Here is a 17,181-nt window from a genome sequence, read left to right as displayed (position 1 = left end):
ACTCTCTCAGTGTTGCCAGCTTGTTGGGTCTAGGCTAGCCTAGGATGGCCTCAGATGGAATAGCTGGGCTTCCTTCGATGTGGTCTTTCATCCAGCCCTAGCTTGTTCACATGCAGAGGTGAGTGGAGAGAGCAGATGTGGACCATGGCTCTTGGGGCCTCTGCTTGGAACTAGCATACCGGCACTTGTACCGCATTCTCTACCAGCCAGAACAATCCATAAGGCCTCCCCAGTTCAAGACATGGGGAAATAGTCTCCAGCCTTCCATGGGAAGAGCTGCAAAGCCAACTTGTAAAGGGCATCGATACAGGGAGGGCAAAATATTGGGAATATTAATTGCAACTCACCTACCATAATGAGTGTTCTCATTTCTTTTTAAAAACTCATCTTCTTTAATGAAAGGTCAGATCAAGATTATTTTCTTTTTCTCCAGATAAACGAATCCACCTGTATATGAAAAGCCTACTTGGTCTTCCAAGTCTTCAAAAAGGCATGCCTCCCGTGCCAGGAGGCCTTGCAGTCATTCAGCAGGAGCTAGAAGTGGTAGGCTCTCAATATGCAAACATTGTGAATCTCAACAAGCAAGTGTATGGACCATTTTATGCAAATATACTTCGGAAGCTGCTCTTCAGTGAGGAAGCCATGGGAAAGGCAGATGCTTCATCTTCTACTAACTAAAGAGGAACTGACATTGGATGCGAGGTTGGAAATCTAGCACTTTGGTAGCCAGTCTGTTTCTACCAGTGGCATTACAGATGCTGCACATTCTCAGCCCTGTTTGTGGTGCAGTGTTAGCCTGAATTTGTGTAACCCAGTGATATTTGCTTTGCAGAAGACATGCACATCATAGAGACCCTATTCATGCATCGTTTTCAAGTTCAAAAGAGATGTTTTTTAATGGAAAGAAAGCAATTTATAATTAATTATATGACCTACATAATACTTGTAAATGTTTTCTTAAGCATTTATATTATGGCTTGTTCATTCAGCCCTTAAGGAGTTATATTTCCTCAGTCGTCACTGTCAAGTCTAATGATTTTAAATTTTGTTACAACTTCTTAAAAGGGTTGAAAGCCATGAGAATAGCCAAGGCGATTGATGTTCTGAATAAATGATGTGAAGTAAGCATAATTGTATTTGAAATGTAGGATTAAATGTTATTAATGTGTAAGAGAAACTTACATATAAGTCCAGAGATGTACCAAATCACATTTTATATTACCAATTGTCAGTATTTGTCTAGAATTTGAATTTACTAAGAATATTTTAAAGCTATGTACACATTTTAGTAAAACCTCTATTGTTCATTTAGTGAAAATAGAAAAAAAAAATCCCTTCTAATATTTTATTCTAGATGTTGGTTTCTGTCTGTAACTTACCCTACTCTCTGAGAGAAACAAGTTTTGCACAAATATCTTAGTGAATGTCCTTACATTTCTCAGGCCATTGGTAAGGTTTATGTAAGATTTTAATATTTTTATGTAAGGCAGGAGTGGTTTGAACTAATTTATCTGGAATAAGAAGGGAAGTTAACAATAAATGAGATCCCCAGGAGATTCCTATTGTCAGTGAAGTTCACGTGTGAAAATGAAATAGTTGAAGTTTGGATTTTTTGAACCGTATAGATAAATTGTTAGCAAATGCCTCCTGTGCTGATTAGATTCTTACCCAGTTATGACCAAGGTGCCCTTCTAAGTGTCATCGTCATTTGACATTCTTGAGCATTAAGTCAAAACTTTGCCAAGCTGGCACTGGTTGTCACTGGGATTTTGGAGAAATCTGCTTGTCTGGGAATTACGTACTTCTTCTAAAATGTTAAGGGAGCCACTACAGTCTGGGCAGACTCCATCTAGAAAGTAGGAGGTAAAAAGGAGTGAGGATTCCTTTCTCCTTACCTCCTTTCCCTCCCTATGACCACCATTATGGTGCTACTTAGTTGTTTGGTAAAGTTCTAGGAAATGATTGTGTGAATAAACTATTTCCAATCTTTACATTTTGGAGGGATCTGCCAAAACTTGAGGAAATTTTGAAAGTCTTTTTTCTCCCCCCTCACAATGACCAGTATATAAATCTGCCATTCTACCTGTCTAAGCAGCTGTGTATGAGTAGAATTTTCCTCAAGAGCACATCACTAGTCTTACCCATTTCCCCCATGTCCCCTTCCTGTATTTCTCTTCTGCCCATGTTTTCCTGTGCTTAGAAACCATAAGGTGCTGGAAAAACTTTTTTTTTTTTCATTTTCTCTTAAGTTGAAGTAGTTTTCAACTGTGTTCACTTTGGAGCATGGGTGGCAGGGGGTTCTGACATGGAAAAGTACTATGTAGTGTGATTTTTTTGTTGCTTTCTGAGGTAAACCGCATACTTCACAGGAAGACCAGGTGGTGTACTTTCTTATTATCAGATTGGAATCCAGCTGGTATTCTTGTATACTTGATTACACGGCAGTTTCCAGCAGGAAAACAATGTGCGGACATTTTTTAAAAATGCATTTAAAATGAAGGGCATTCTGCTGCTTGTTTTTTTTTTTTTTTTCTTTTTTCTTTTTTTAAGTCCCAAGGTAAATCTCAATGTCTCAAGTCTGGATTTAGTCAACTACATTTATTAGGATTGTAAAAGCATATCCCTTAGCATGTTGGGTTTTTGTGGGGTGGGTTTTTTTTTTGTTTTTTTTTTTTTTTTGGTTTTACTTAAATGTTTACTTCTACTTTTGAGGTTTTCTTAAAATGGTCTTGTTTTGTAATGTCAGTTTTATTAAACACCCTATACATATGTTCCTTCTGCTAAAACATGTATTGTGTGCACTAGTTAAATTTTAAAACATTAAAAATTATTTCAAGATAGCCAGTGTCTCTTTGTCTTTTTGTAATTTTTTTTTATTTTTTGAGAGAGAGAGAGAATGAGTGGGGGAGGGGCAGAGAACAAGGGGACAGAGGATCTGAAGTGGGCACTGTGTGGACAGCAGAGAGCCCAATGCAGGGCTCAAACTCACAAACTGTGAGATCATGACCTGAGTCGAAGTCTGAGCCACCCAGGCACGCTTTTTGTTTTCTAAACCACCTTTGGGTAGTTCAGGGCTGGAATACTGCACAGTCTTTATTGTGGTTCTTCTAGAATGATTCTTCTGGTGATTGTCAGAGCCTTACAGAGATCAGGTCATGTTCACTTAGTGAGTCAGCAAATACATACTAGGCATATACTATATGCTCAAAAGTATCCTAGGTGTTGTGGTACCCAGATGACTAGATAGACACTGTCCTCAGGAAGCTTATAATCTAGGAAGCAGGAAAAACTTGTGAACAAAGTATAATAAAGACTAGAAAACAAGTACATACAGTGCTAAAGCAAATACCATCAAATTCTATTTTATGGAGATCATTCTTGAGCTACAACAGGACCCATCAGGAATTGCCAGGAGGCTAAGAAAGGGGTAGGCACAATAGGCCAAGTTCATGGTGAGTATGGTGGTATGGAGAAATGGAAAGCCAACGACCAGCATATGGTAGAAGAGTGGGAGTGAGGAGAGGTGAAACGAGAGAGGTAAAAAGGTTCTTGGATGTTATGCTAAAATTTGTGGGGTTTGTCCTGAAATAGATAAAGAATCAGAATCTTTTGAAATAAGAGAGGTTATATTTTAGAAATTATGTATTTGGAAATTATGTTTTGGAAAGATTACCCTGGCAAAGAACACCCGCTGTTGGTGCTGGAATATTCCTCTGTGTGGAGTGTGTATACATATATGCACTCACACATGAACACATGGGATAAACAACGGAAATGGACCCAGGTCAGCTGAAGCAGAAAGGGAGCTTATAGCATAGGTATTAAATACCTCATGGAATCTTCTTAATCTGGGGAATCAGGCTTGGAAAATGGGTAGGAACCAGGGCAATTTGAGCTGCAGGACTCCGGCCAAGCTGGATGCAGTCCTATGGCTTCAGAAATTGATTTCTCAACTGTCCTTCCTTCTTCACCTATTTGCTCAAGGTTCAAAGTACCTGGAATGAACAAGCTGTTAGAAGAATTTAGGCCAAGTGCCCAGGCTTAGATTTGCAGGAGATGGAATGAATGAGTAGCTGACCCTTAGACTCCCATGGTCCCACCAAGGTCACCCAACTAGAGACTGCAAATGGAAGAGGGTTGTTGATGAGCAGAGAGAGAAAAAAAAATCCACAAAGTATACATTTGTAAGGTCTTTAAAATTTGAATCTGAGAAATGTGTGTGACCACCCACCCAATCCAGCATTGCCTCTGAGAATAATGCTAAAAGATGATTCAAGGAAGGGCAGAGGCATGTGAAGTCAACCATTACTGGTGTGTGTGTGTGTAGATGAACTGCTGAACAAATAGCTTCCAGGTCTCAGTGGCCTCATATACCCACATTTCTCAAATTATAGTTTAAAGCAGGGGATAGGGTGGTGTGCTGGGAGGAGGTGCTACTCCATTCAGTAGTAGAAGAAGCCCAACTTCCTACTGTCCTGTGACTGCTGTCTCCTAAGCTCTTCAAAGTCTCCATTTCCCTCAGCAGATAGGGAAAGAAAAGGATTACCCACTTTCACTCATTGTTCATTGGCCAGAACTCAATCATGTGGCCTCATCTCACTGCAAGGGAGGCAAGATTATGGGTCAAGAAAGAAGAGGCTGATATATGGGTAAGCAATAGCAGTCTCTACCGCTGGTCCCTCTAGCTTTCTTAAATAAGCCCCATGAACCTTCTTTTCGTGAAAATAGGTTTAAAACCATGTGCCTGCTTTGATCTTTTAATAGTAGTTCTCCAGAGAGCCACGTTGAGAGGATTTTGAAGCCAGATCCATGGTGAGCAGTAAAGAGTTCTGTGTCTGGTTGGCAAGTATGCCATGGGTGTAGAGTGTGCGATCTTTGTGCAACATATTTTTATTTCTAACTCAAACCCTTCTCGAGACTAAAGTTCAGCCTGTTCCACCTCTGGGGATGTTAAGTTCCAAAATTTTCTACTCATGGTTTAGTAAAAGTAGCATGGGACTGAGAGTCACAAGCCTGGAGTTTGAATTCACTTCCTTTACTTAACAGCTCTCTGAACTCAAGCCAGTGTTTTAAATCTCCTTGAGCCTCTGTTTCCTACCCTACCTCTCAAAAGATGTTGTGAGAATCAAATGAGATAATGTATTCAAAATCATCTGCAAATTCTAAAGCATAATGTAGTCAGAATACATTAAAATAACTGTAATTTATTAGTCCTAAATCTCTTTCAAGCTTCAGGAGGTTTTAGTATTGTGAGATGTGATGGTCAAGTACATAAGTACATAAGAACAGAAATTGTCATTCCTCATCAGAACCATGGTTCATTAAGCCCAAGATTGTCATTGGCAGAGAAACACAAGGGTATGTAGAAGGCTGCAGTTATTGTCCTTAGTGTCAACTGCAAAGGAAAGTGACAAACCCAACATGTTCTTATTTTATTTAGTCACTTATGACTTTATCCCCCACAATTAATCTGACCTTTTAGAGAGGACGTTTATATCACCGACTTGTGTCTTCTAGTTCTCTATTTCTGGGGTGAAGCTTTATCTTTTTCATTTCTAAGCTTACTATGTTAGCATCTTTCAGATTTCAAGGAAAAGGAACCAAGGGATTTATTGCAAGGCTTTAAAAAGAAAGAAAACACAAGAATCTGTCTCAACAGCTGCGCTCGTAGGCTTGATGGAGAATCTGAACGTAATTCTTTATTTTTTTATTATTTCGAGAGTGTGAGCGAGAGAGAGAGACAGACAGACAGACAGACAATCCCACACCCCTGGGATCATGACCTGAGCTGAAATCAAGAATTTGACGCTCAACTGACTGAGCTACCCAGGTGCCCCTAGTTCTTTTTTTCTTTCAGGATAAAATAATAATAGCCACTGAGCACTTACCATATGGCAAGGAGCACCCCAAGCACTTTATACACATGATCTCCTATAACTGCATGACACCCTGGAGGGAAGCTTTATCTTTATTTCTGTAGATGCAAATGAAGCTCAGATTAGCTACAGAAGTTGTCCAAGGTTACAGAGCTGGTGGTTGTCTTTAAACCCACCAAAGAGTCTAACCCTGGAATGTGTGCTCTTAAACTATTTGCTATATTGGTTTCCTTAAGTCACCCAATCAAAAACATTTCTCACTGTCGTGATGCTACCAAATGCTTCCTTGGTATTTTGCTTCTCTGCTTTTTTCTGTGGCTGCCCTCCCTTTTGGTACCTCTCAATAACATCCCAGGAGAGAAGTGATTGGGTCTAATTGCCATTAGTCAGTACAGACATTCATCTACCCGACTCTCCTGCGTTGGGTCAGATTCTCATGCATGACAAGCCACCTTGGCTCCCCTACATGGCTGGCTTTGGCAGGTTCCTGGCCCAATCAGTTCTCAGAGCATGGTTGGGTCCCATGACACAATGCAAGGCTTTTCAGGGAAGGGCTTTGTGGGCATGTCAGGTAGCAAGAGGTTTCAGACCATCCACCCTTGCTCAAAATGCAAGCTGTTTTTTTCTGATTACAGTAGTTAGAGACTTCAGTCCATGTCCCCCCCCCCCCCCACCTTGCTGTTTATGAAGTGATAGGCTTCACAGAATCCCTCTTTGCCCTTGCCTTTTCAGACTGAAAAGCCCATATTCTTTCTCCAACATTGTTCTGGCCTTTTCTAGTTCTGTTATGAATTTATTCAAGTTTGGAAACCAGGATCACACATGTTTTCTCCCAGTCTGGATGCATCGAGGTTTTGAAGAAGAGAAGATAATCCTTTTTTGTTTATAGTATCTTCATGTTGAAGCCTCTCAGAATAAGGTCTTATTTTTTTAACGTGGCATAAAGGCTAATAATGGCCTAGCCCCAATGGATCTTTCTAGTGTCACCTACAGACACTTCCTTGTAGACAAGCCCTATGGAGGACCACCTCAATTGCCAGAATATGGTTTTTGTGTAAAGTCTTCATGCTATTGCTCATGCTGTTTTTCTCTGCTTGAAATATCTTCTGCCACCCATCCATCCAGTGTGCTATTATGATAGAGCAGTTGAAAGCATCTTAGATAATTATGGATTTAAATTCCAGCTCTGCTTGGCAAATTTCTTAATCCCTATGAGCCTTAGTCTCTTCGCCTGTCAGGTGGAGATAATCATACTTACCTCCCTGCAGTTGATCATTAAATCAGAGAATGCACATGAAGTGGTTATTCCAATGCCTGGCAAAGAGTAAATGCTCAGTAAATGGAAGTTCAGCTTGGACACCTCTGCTTTCCCCTTTCTTTTTCTGTCCTTTAACCAATGCCCCCATTTCCCTACCCACTTGTCCACGGCATCAGTCACCTTCTCATCTGGCTACCGCAACATTTTATACTTAAGTGATAGTGCAGTATTCCAAGGTGTCAGCCATTTTTCCCTTTGTGATTTCCCTTCCCCAAATGCCAGCCTTCTATTCAGACCATGAATTTTTTTTGCACTAATATCTCAGAAAAAGGATGTGACAGCAGAAAACAGAGAAGTCAGTAGACTGTTCCTGGATTTTTGGTTTTTAAATTCAGTTCTTTAGGGAATCAGAAAGAAGTCACAGGTTGACCTGAGGGTAAGTGCTAATATCTGGTGGGGGCGAAAGAAGGGAAGCAGGTGTAATAAGGGAAGGATTGCAAGGATTGTAGCAGCTGTGGCCTAAGCGCCCCAACACCACTCAGTATCAGCTAATTGTTGCCATTGCAGGTCTCTGGGTTCACTGTTACCTGATCCATCCCTTCAAGAGAAAACAGGAGCACCGGGGTGGTTCAGTCTGTTAAGTGTCCGACTTCAGCTCAGGTCATGATCTTACGGTATATGAGTTTGAGCCCCGCGTCAGGCTCTGTGCTGACAGCTCAGAGCCTGGAGCCTGCTTTGGATTCTGTGTCTCCCTCTCTCTCTGCCTCTCCCCCACTCACACTCTGTCTCTCTCTCTCTCTCTCTCAAAAATAAATAAACATTAAGAAGTTTAAAAAAAAGAAACATTTTAAAAAGCAAGCTTTTTAAAAAATGAAATGAAATATCAAATTTATTAACATTTATTCTGTTATTTTCTTTCAAGCGATTTATTCAACAAAAATTTATTCAGGGGCATCACCTGGGAACTTACTGTAAATGCAAATTTGCAAGCCCTGGTCCAAACCTGCCTAATATGAAAATTGAGATTGTTTTAACAAGCCCTCCAGGTGATTCAGATGCATGCTAAAATTGGAAAATCACTATGAGAATGGAAAGCCAAGAGGACTTTGGAGCAGTAAGCCAATACATCTGGGCCAAACTTGAGATCCGTGCCATCTAAAATCACTTCATAGTCCTTTCCAGCCTAGATTCTAAATAGGTTGCTCTCTGGTAATTCACAAGGATGATACAAAAGTTAATGTGTCCCTTTAGGTTAAAAGTGTAAGATCTTCAAGAATGGGGTTAATTTTTAATTAACCTTTTTAATTTTTCTTTCTCTTCTCCTACTTTCAGATTTCAGCGCAATGCTTAGAAAATACAGGCACTGAAATTTACTTGAAGCAGGTAATTTAGATATTAACCTCACGCACGAGTTACACAGTCACAATGAGAAAATGGCATACGTGTATTTACAACTTTTCATAATTTACTGTGGCAAAATACACAGAAATTTAACCATTATAACCATTCTTTTAAAGCTTTATTTATTTTTGAGAGACAGGGTGAGAGTGAGTGAGCTTGTAGAGTAGGAGCAGAGAGAGAGGAAGAGAAAATCCCAAGCAGGCTCCACGCTGCCAGCAAGGCGTCTGACATGGGGCTTGAATTCAGGAACAGGGATTTCATTACCTGAGCCGAAATCAAGAGTCAGAAGCTCAACTGACTGAGCCACCCAGGTGCTCCCCATTATAACCAATTTTAAGCGTGCAGTCCAGTGTCCTTAAGTACATTCATGATGTCGCACAACCATTACCGCTGCTCAATTCCATAATTTTTGCATCTTTCCAAACTGAAACCGTGTACCAATTAAACAATAGTTGACATCTTGCCTTGTTCTCTTCCAATGGGAGTTTTTCCTATCGATCTGTATGACTTTATTCTAAAGTATGGCTACCAATCCTTTGTCTTCTTCCAACTTGTGTTTTTAAAGGGCTTTATGTATGGTAAATTTTTAAAAATCTGTTCAGAAAATTCTGGAATTTTCATGGAATAAAACTGTGGTTATGATTATGTTATCAAATCTATGAATATTTTTCATTAGGATTTCTGTGTTGCTGTTCTTGAAGGCTTTCAGAACCTCAATCTTTTGAATATATTCTTATATTTTCTTCTAAAGTTTTAACATTTATTCATTTAATCCATAAAGATTTACTTAGATTTTTTTTTTCTAAATGGCTAATCAGCTGCTCCACCATCATTTTTTGGATAACTTGTCTTTGCCTACTGATTTGCAATGTCATATTTTCAAACTAAATTTCTCCATATCCTAGTATTTTTTCCCAGATCTTCTCTCTAGTCCTTCGAGAATATAAGTGTTAATTACTGTCCTGTTATGCTCAATTCTCCAGTGAGTTAAATCCTCCTCACTTTAGGTAATTTTGATGGTTGTATAATATTCCAACACATGCACGTCCCATAATTTTTTAACCAACCCCCTACTACTAAGCATTTGTTAAATTTCCTATTTTTCCATATTATACAACGTGTAGTTTTGGATTGGATTAAATAAAATCGCTGCCACGGTGGCTCAGGTTGTGAAAATTACCCATTTACCCTTTTCTTTGAATTGTTTAAACAATTAGAACCAATAAGCTCTATTGGTCTCAATTATGAGATAACTGGCATTGAACCGCTCCGCTGGTCTCCGACAGAGACTTCCAAGCGACACCAGGGGGCGCAGTTTCCCAGCTCCGCCTCAGCCACATCCGGGTTCCACCGCAGGTTCGGGCCGGGAGGAGGCGGAACGTTTCTATCACGACACCAAGTAACCTGCGCGGTGGGGACCGTATAGGCCTCCGCGCACCGCTCTTCACTGGTGCTGCAGTTTGGGGAAGCCAAGGCGGGCGTGGCGGTCCTGCTTGCTTCCTTCGTCGGGAGCAGCGCAGCATGGACGTGCTTGCGGAAGAGTTTGGGAACCTGACCCCGGAGCAGCTGGCTGCACCCATCTCTACTGTAGAGGTGAGGGCCGGGCACGCGGAGAGCGGAAGGGGCCGGGAGCGTCCGCGGGAGGCGTTGCCCCCGGAGGAGGGGGGCGGGCGGCGGCTTCTGCGCATGCTTAGGACGAAGGAGCGGGTCTCTTCCGGAGCGGGCCGCCGCGTGCACGTGCACGGCCGAGCGCTGAGGAGCGGGGGAGCCGCGCGCACTCGCTGCCTGGGGCCGGGGTCCCCGGTCCCTTTCGGCGTCCATGTGTGTCAGTCAGCGGGCTGGGGCCCCTTCATTGTGTGCGTGTCAGGACAGGATTGGCCCTCGCGCCCACCTGGTGGGACCTAGTGCACTCTCGCGGGGTAGAGAAGACACCGAGGTCCAGGGAGCCTTAGGCCACCTTCGTGTGGGCTCCCGCATTTGCTGCTGGTGGTGAAACCAAATCGTCTGGATGCCGGGCTAGTAATCCTTTTAACCCGGAATTCAAGTTTGGACTTCAGGAGTATTTTACACGGCCTGAAAGCTTTCTCAGAACGTTTTGAGTGAAAAAAGAAATTGTGTATTTTGGGGCGTAACCCCGTACCTTTCATGAGATAATCATAAGTTAGGGACAACTGCGCCGCCGTGAGCTGCCTGAAGTTCAGCTGTGGACGTAGTTTTATTTTCTGGAAAGGCAATGTAATCCCTCTGGGCCTCAGTCTTTACTGGCCTGGAGTGGGGGGAGTGGAGGAATCGTCAAGGGAAAGCTTTCAGGTAGAGGGAACAGGATACTTAAATCTCGGTAGGTGGGATGGTTGGACAGACCGCCTGATGTTTCCGAGAAACTACTAGAGTGAAGGAAAGTGGAGGAAGAGAGATGAAAAATAGGTCGGTGAGGGTCTTGATTATGAAACGTTTTGACCTTTCACACACCTCTGAAGGAGCTGTGAGATGCTATTGAAGGGAGTAAGCTGGACAGTGACATGGTCAGGGAAATCTATTGGGTTGCAATTATTTCTTATATATTTGACAGGTTAATGAAGTTAATTTTGATTATATCAGATTCAATACATGAATGCCTGCAATAAATACACTGATGATCATCAGGCAATACTGGATTTTTCACGGGGCACCTGGGTGGCCTGGTTGGTTAAGTGTTTGACCTCACCCAGGCCGTGATCTCAGACTTGTGGATTCAAGCCCCATGTCCAGCTCTGTGCTGACAGTACAGAGCCTGTAGCGTGCTTCAGATTCTGTATTTCTCTCTGTCTCTCCCCTGCTGTCTGTCTGTCTGTCTGTCTCTCTCTCTCACAAAAATATTGAAACATTTTTTTTAAAAAAAGTTAATATTAAGAGCCAGCATTTACTGACCACTTGCTCTGTGGCAGGCTCATAGGTAACATGGGTTGCGTTATTAATTTTCTGAAATAAGCACTATTTTCACCCCATTTTGCTAATGAAAGACTTTTGAAGCCCAGAGAGGCTATGTAATGAATCCAGTGCCAGAAAGCTCTTAAGTAGCTGATCTGGATTTTGGACTCTGCCAGTCTGATTTTAGTCTTCATCCTTAAAATGAAGAGACTGCTTCTCCAAAGACAGGAAGGAATAAGCTTAAAGAATTTGTAAATTTTACCTGACTTCGCAGAGCTTTGAAGGGACCAGAATCAAAGTTCCAGGCTGCTTCTGATTCAGGAGTAATTCCTGATCATTCCTTTTCCTGATCCACTTTGTCTAATCCACCATCACATCTTTAGGCTCCTGCCTAGTAAATCCATTCAAGTCTGAAGCTTCATTACTGCTCTTCTCCAAGCAGGAACCACTGCCCTGTCCTCTCTTACTTCCTAGACTGCTGACTGGTCTCACTCCAACCTGATCTCTGCTCTGTAGCCAGAGTCAGTTTAAATGATCATGTCGCTCCTTTGGTTAAAATTCTTCAGTCTCTGCCCTGTGCTCTTAGGGCAAAATCTAACATCTTGACCATCTGTTTGCTTCTCCGGCCACTTTTCCCACCACCTCCCCTGTCCTGCCCTGAGATCTTTCTACTCTACTCTGGATTTGTCTCTCATTCCTCATTGTAGATTTACATACAATAAAGTGCAGATACCAAGTGTTCAGTTACATTTGTTTTGACAGTTATGTATACTCAAATAACTACCACTCAGTATAAGATCTAGAACATTTCTGTCGCCCTTCAAAGTTCCCTTGTGAACGCTTTTCAGTTTATTCCCCCAAGCACCTTTATTTAGGTGCTTTATTTAGGACAGAGAAAAGGTGGGGAGAATGGAGAATGAATGAATCCCAAACAGGCTTCATGCCCAGCACAGAGCCCAACACGGCTTGATCCCCCAAGACCCTAGGATCATGACCTGGGCCGAAATCAAGAATAGTATGCCCACTGACTGAATTACCCAGGTACCTTTTGATTTCTGTCCTCATAGATTAGCTTTGCCTGACTCCCTTCCCTTTTTTTTTTTTTTAGTAGACTTAATTTTTTTTTCTTTAGAGTAGTTTCAGGACCATGGCAAAATTGAAAGGAAGTTACAGATCTATATATTCCACAGATCCCCTGCTCCCACATCTCCTCTTTCTTGAGAAATGTTTTTTTACCTTCTCCAGGTAGTTTGCTTCCCTCCCTGAGCACTCCTTGCCACCTTTTTTTTTTTGCTGGACCGGCCTTCTGCTCAGGAGGAGTCACGAGAATAAAAGTATGAAGAGTGCTTGGATCATCAAGAGATTAAAGTATATTCTGCTTAAGAAATCTGTGTGTGTATACATACATTTGTATGCACGTGCGCACACATATATGATTTCCGTAAAAGTGGTTAACATTTTAAAATTGTTCTTTTCATTTTGGTTTATTTTCTTTTACTTTCTGTGGTAAAGTAAGTCATTTTTGGCATATTAAAATAACTTCTTGTAAAAATACTGTGATTGCTGGCACAGGGTTTTGATATTTTTGTTTTGGTTCACAGGAAAAATGGAGGCTGCTTCCAGCATTTTTAAAGGTAATTGTTTAACTTTTAATAATAGTGGTTTGTTTTCAGATGAAAAGAGTCAAATTCCTCTTTTTTAAAAGATTAAATGTTTATCAGCAACTAATAATTTTTGACTTTGCACAACGATGTAATTTGTTATATTCTAGAAATACAGGGAATTAGACTATGTCTAAGGTGCTGGTTGGGAGAGTGGTAATATAATTTTAGAGATAGTATGTAGTATGTGCAGTAGCAAAGTGGTGTTGGCAAAAGTGGTGATGTTCCAGGTGGTCAGAGAAGGTCTCCCAAAGGAGGTGAGACATAAACCACATCTCAGGACAGGATTTAAGCAAGCTGAAAGGTATAATACCGAGAACATGCCTTGATAAAAGTGCTGAAGGAGACCTTCCATATCTGTAGGGACCAATGACCAGTCTGTTTGACTGGAATGGATGTGTGGATAGTCACAGGGACTACTGAGTATAAGGTTAGTCTAGGATTTAATTCAGTTTTCAAGGGCTTATGCTAAGAAATAAGTGGTACCACAGTGATAGATCACTTGACACCCACTAGGATGGCAGTGATTAAAAAGAAAGGTAACATGTTGATGAGCATGTGGGGAACTTGGAAGTCTCCTGGTGGGAATGTAAAATGTTGCAACTGCTTTGGACAACAGCCTGGCAGGTCCTCAAATGGCTAAACAGAATTACCATGAGATCTAGCAATTTTCCGTATTTACTCAAGAGAAATGATAACACATGTTCACACAAAAACCTATACACAAATGTTCATAGTAGCCAAAAAGTGGACACAACCCAAACGACCCTCAACTGATGGATGGGTAAATAATATGGTTTACCCATGCAATGGACTGTTACTTTATTTGGCCATGAGAAATCAAGTGCTGATATACTACAGCGTGGATGGGTGCTGAAAGCATGCTAAATGAAAGAATGGAGGCTTGAAAAATGAGTAGAGTCTTCTCTGACTTAGTTCTGTGTTACAGGCAGAAGGGAGAATGCTAAGGGAGTTACAGGGGAAGCTGTCAGGCCCAGAGTTCTGACCAGATTTGAAAGCCATGCTAAGGACTTTGGCTTCTCTTTAACAGCAACAGGAAGCTATTTGAGAGGTTTTAAGAAGAGTGACCAGGAATGAAATAAAGTGGTAATAGGGTCAAGGGAAGGCTTTTTTTTTTTTTTTTAGTTATAACTTTTTTTTTTTTTTTTTTTTAAGAAACTATATCTAAGCAGAGGAGAAAGGGCGGTATTTATGATTCAAAAAAGAGAACACAACTGGTGGCACAAAGTCCAAGAAGAGATTGAGGGTTCAATAGAGAATAAGACTGGTTATTTCATTCATTCATTCATTCAAAGCTGGGATTCTCCTTTGCTTGGAACACCTTGAAATCTATTCATCTAGGAATAAAGGTACGAGGATTTTAGTACATAACTAAAGACGGGAACACCAAGCTTATGAGGCTGCCAGTGCTGTTGGCCAACATAATCAAGACTCTATCAAGACTCTGTTCTTGGGGTGGGGTGACAACAGTGAAGGGGGACAAACATACTTAGTTTTGTACAAGTACCAAATTGGGGGTGTTTGCCTTGATAGCATTTTTCTGTGAAGATAAAAATTACCTTTTGTGTTTTAGTTGACGAGTCTGTAAGGTGGCTTTGATTTTTTTAATAGTGGTGGTGTAACATCACGAGTGAGGGAGGCAGGAACCCGCGGTGTGCTGGGCAGACTGTTGAGAACATTGTCCGTGAGTTCAGGGTGCCTGTGTTAGAAGGAACACTGACCAACCGGAGCACATGCCCGGGAGCAGGCCATCTGCTGTGATGGGTCCAGAAGGTGGGCATGTAAGACATAGTTGAATAGTTCCTGTTTGCCTGGACATCACATCATGAAGAGGAGATAGAGTAAATCAACAGACTGTTGAGAGCAGTAAATAAACAGACTTTCTCTCCAGAAGGACAGTTAAATCCAAGGACTGGAAACTGGAATTTTTCCCCCAAGGACTGCTTCTAAAAAAAAAATTTTTTTTTGACATTTATTTATTTTTGAGAGAGTGAGACAGAGCATGAGTGGGGGAGGGGCAGAGAGAGAGGGAGACACAGAATCCAAAGCAGGCTCCAGGCTCTGAGCTGTCAGCACAGAGCCTGATGTGGGGCTCGAACCCACAAACTGTGAGGTCACGACCTGAGCTGAAGTTAGACACTTAACCAGCTGAGCCCCCCAGGCGCCCCAGGACTGCTTCTAAATGGGATGGTTTCTTTGTAAGCCAGTGAAATCCCAAAAAGGAAGTGTAATTAAAGCAAAGGCTCTGTAATTATGTGTTAGGAATGTTCTAGCACTGCTGAACTCATTGTGCTTGGAGATTAATATTTTTAAAAAATAATATATATGGTCTTTTTAAATTCTAACATTTTAGAGTCTGTTAACGTTTCAGTGTTTTCGATAGCAGGACACGTCGTATCTCTGCAAATTCAAAGTAGGCAGAGAAAATCTTGCCTTATTTGTTAGCTTATGGGGAGTCATTAGGTATGTTCAATACTCCTATCCTGAATTCCACGTGTTGGGTTGATTCCCAAGGAGGAAAATTTAAGAGTGTATTAGTTGGATAGAGGAGAAATGGAATGAGGACACATATGAGTTAAGTTCTACTAAGTGAAATTTACGTTTTTTTCCCCCTCTCTTCGGTTTTGAGAAAAATCTGAAGATCATCTGTGGTTAGTCAGTGACATAGGATGTTGTTTTGTCAGTAACCTGCTTTTTATTTTTTGTGCATTTAGGTGAAAGGCCTTGTGAAACAGCATATAGATTCATTCAACTATTTCATCAACGTGGAGGTAAGCAGCAGGGCCTAGAAGCAGAGAGAGGGGTGCCTGGCTGACTCAGTTGGTGGAGCATGCGACTCTTGATCTCAGGGTCATGAGTTGGAGCCCCACATTGGATGTGGAGCCTACTTAAAAAAGAAAAAAAAGTAGAGAGGAGAATTGATGGAAGCTGGAGATGTTCCTAATGGTGTTCTTTTCACTACAGATAAAGAAGATAATGAAAGCCAATGAAAAGGTTACAAGTGATGCTGACCCCATGTGGTACTTGAAGTAAGGAATCAACTATTCTTGATTTGCTACTTTGATTACGTCTAACATTTTTTAAAGTAAATGTGGTTGTTAACTCTATGAAAATAACTCTCCTTATCTGCTTAGTAAGAAGGTAATTATCAAGCGCTTGATTTTTAATCAGTAAGCTAATTATAACAAGTAGAGTAATGGTTGAAAAGTACTGAAACTATTAGGTTTAAACATCTTATAGAACAATTTTGAACTTCAAGAAAAGTTACTGAAGATGGGGCGCCTGGGTGGCTCAGTTGGTTAAGTGTCCGACTTCGGCTTACATCATGATCTCACGGTTCATGGGTTCGAGCCCCACGTCAGGCTCTGTGCTGACAGCTAGCTCAGAGCCTGGAGCCTATCTTCACATTCTGTGTTTCCCTCTCTCTGACCCTCCCCGGCTCACACTGTCTCTCGCTCTCGCACGTGCTCGCTCTCTCTCTCTCTCTCTCAGAAAAAAATAAAAAACATTAAAAATTACTGAAGATTACTTCTCAGTGACAGAGTTCCAGGTTCTCCTTCGTGCAGCCTCTGCTAATGTTAACATCGTACAGAAACATACCATAATGAGCAGACCCAAGAGGTTGGCACTGATGATAATACCATCAACTAATCCGCATGTCTTATTTCAAGTTTTCCCACTCAGGTCTTTTTTCAGGCCCTGGATGCCGTCCAGAGCCCTACGTGACCATTAGTTCTCAGGTCTCCTTAGTCCCTCCCAGCCTGTGACCGTTCCTCACGCTTCCTTGGTCTTTTATCACCTTGTCACTTTTGAAGAATTCTGATCCATCGTTTTGTAGGAAGCCCTTCAATCTGAGTTTGTATGGTGTTTGCTCATGATTTGATTGGGTTGTGCATTTTTGGCACAGAAGTAACATTTTGTGCCATTCTCACGGCGTATCAGGGTACAGGTGTCGGTGTATTTTACTATTGGTGGTTTTAACTTTGTTCCCTTGATTGAGGTGGTATATGTGGGTTGGTCCACTGCAAAGTTACAATTTTTCCTTTTGTAATGAGTA

General features: G+C 41.4%; 2 protein-coding genes across 5 annotated transcripts in view; both read left to right on the top strand.

The window, feature by feature from the left end:
* The window catches only part of TCP11L2 (t-complex 11 like 2), a 39,070-nt gene extending 36,829 nt beyond the window's left edge, over positions 1-2,241 (top strand). For all 3 annotated transcript variants that reach the window (XM_039230465.1, XM_039230464.1, XM_039230466.1), the window contains one exon: positions 434-2,241. In XM_039230465.1, the coding sequence (XP_039086396.1) occupies positions 434-678 (245 nt within the window). In that variant the 3' untranslated portion in view covers positions 679-2,241. The remainder of the gene's footprint in view (positions 1-433) is intronic.
* A 7,600-nt stretch (positions 2,242-9,841) lies between these two features.
* POLR3B (RNA polymerase III subunit B) overlaps positions 9,842-17,181 on the top strand; it is a 102,502-nt gene continuing 95,162 nt past the window's right edge. The window contains exons 1-4 of one of the 2 annotated variants that reach the window (XM_039230476.1): positions 9,842-10,128; positions 13,044-13,076; positions 15,839-15,895; positions 16,089-16,153. In XM_039230476.1, coding sequence (XP_039086407.1) covers positions 10,057-10,128; positions 13,044-13,076; positions 15,839-15,895; positions 16,089-16,153 — 227 coding nt within the window. In that variant the 5' untranslated portion in view covers positions 9,842-10,056. Of the gene's footprint in view, positions 10,129-11,418; positions 12,484-13,043; positions 13,077-15,838; positions 15,896-16,088; positions 16,154-17,181 lie in introns of those variants that run through there. The other variant, XM_039230477.1, reaches the window with a different exon arrangement.

This window comes from Hyaena hyaena, unplaced genomic scaffold (assembly GCF_003009895.1).
Source record: "Hyaena hyaena isolate Hyena2069 unplaced genomic scaffold, ASM300989v1 scaffold_46, whole genome shotgun sequence".
NCBI lineage: Eukaryota > Metazoa > Chordata > Mammalia > Carnivora > Hyaenidae > Hyaena > Hyaena hyaena.
Note: the sequence above shows the minus strand (reverse complement) of the source record. Positions and strands in the feature narration are given on the sequence as shown.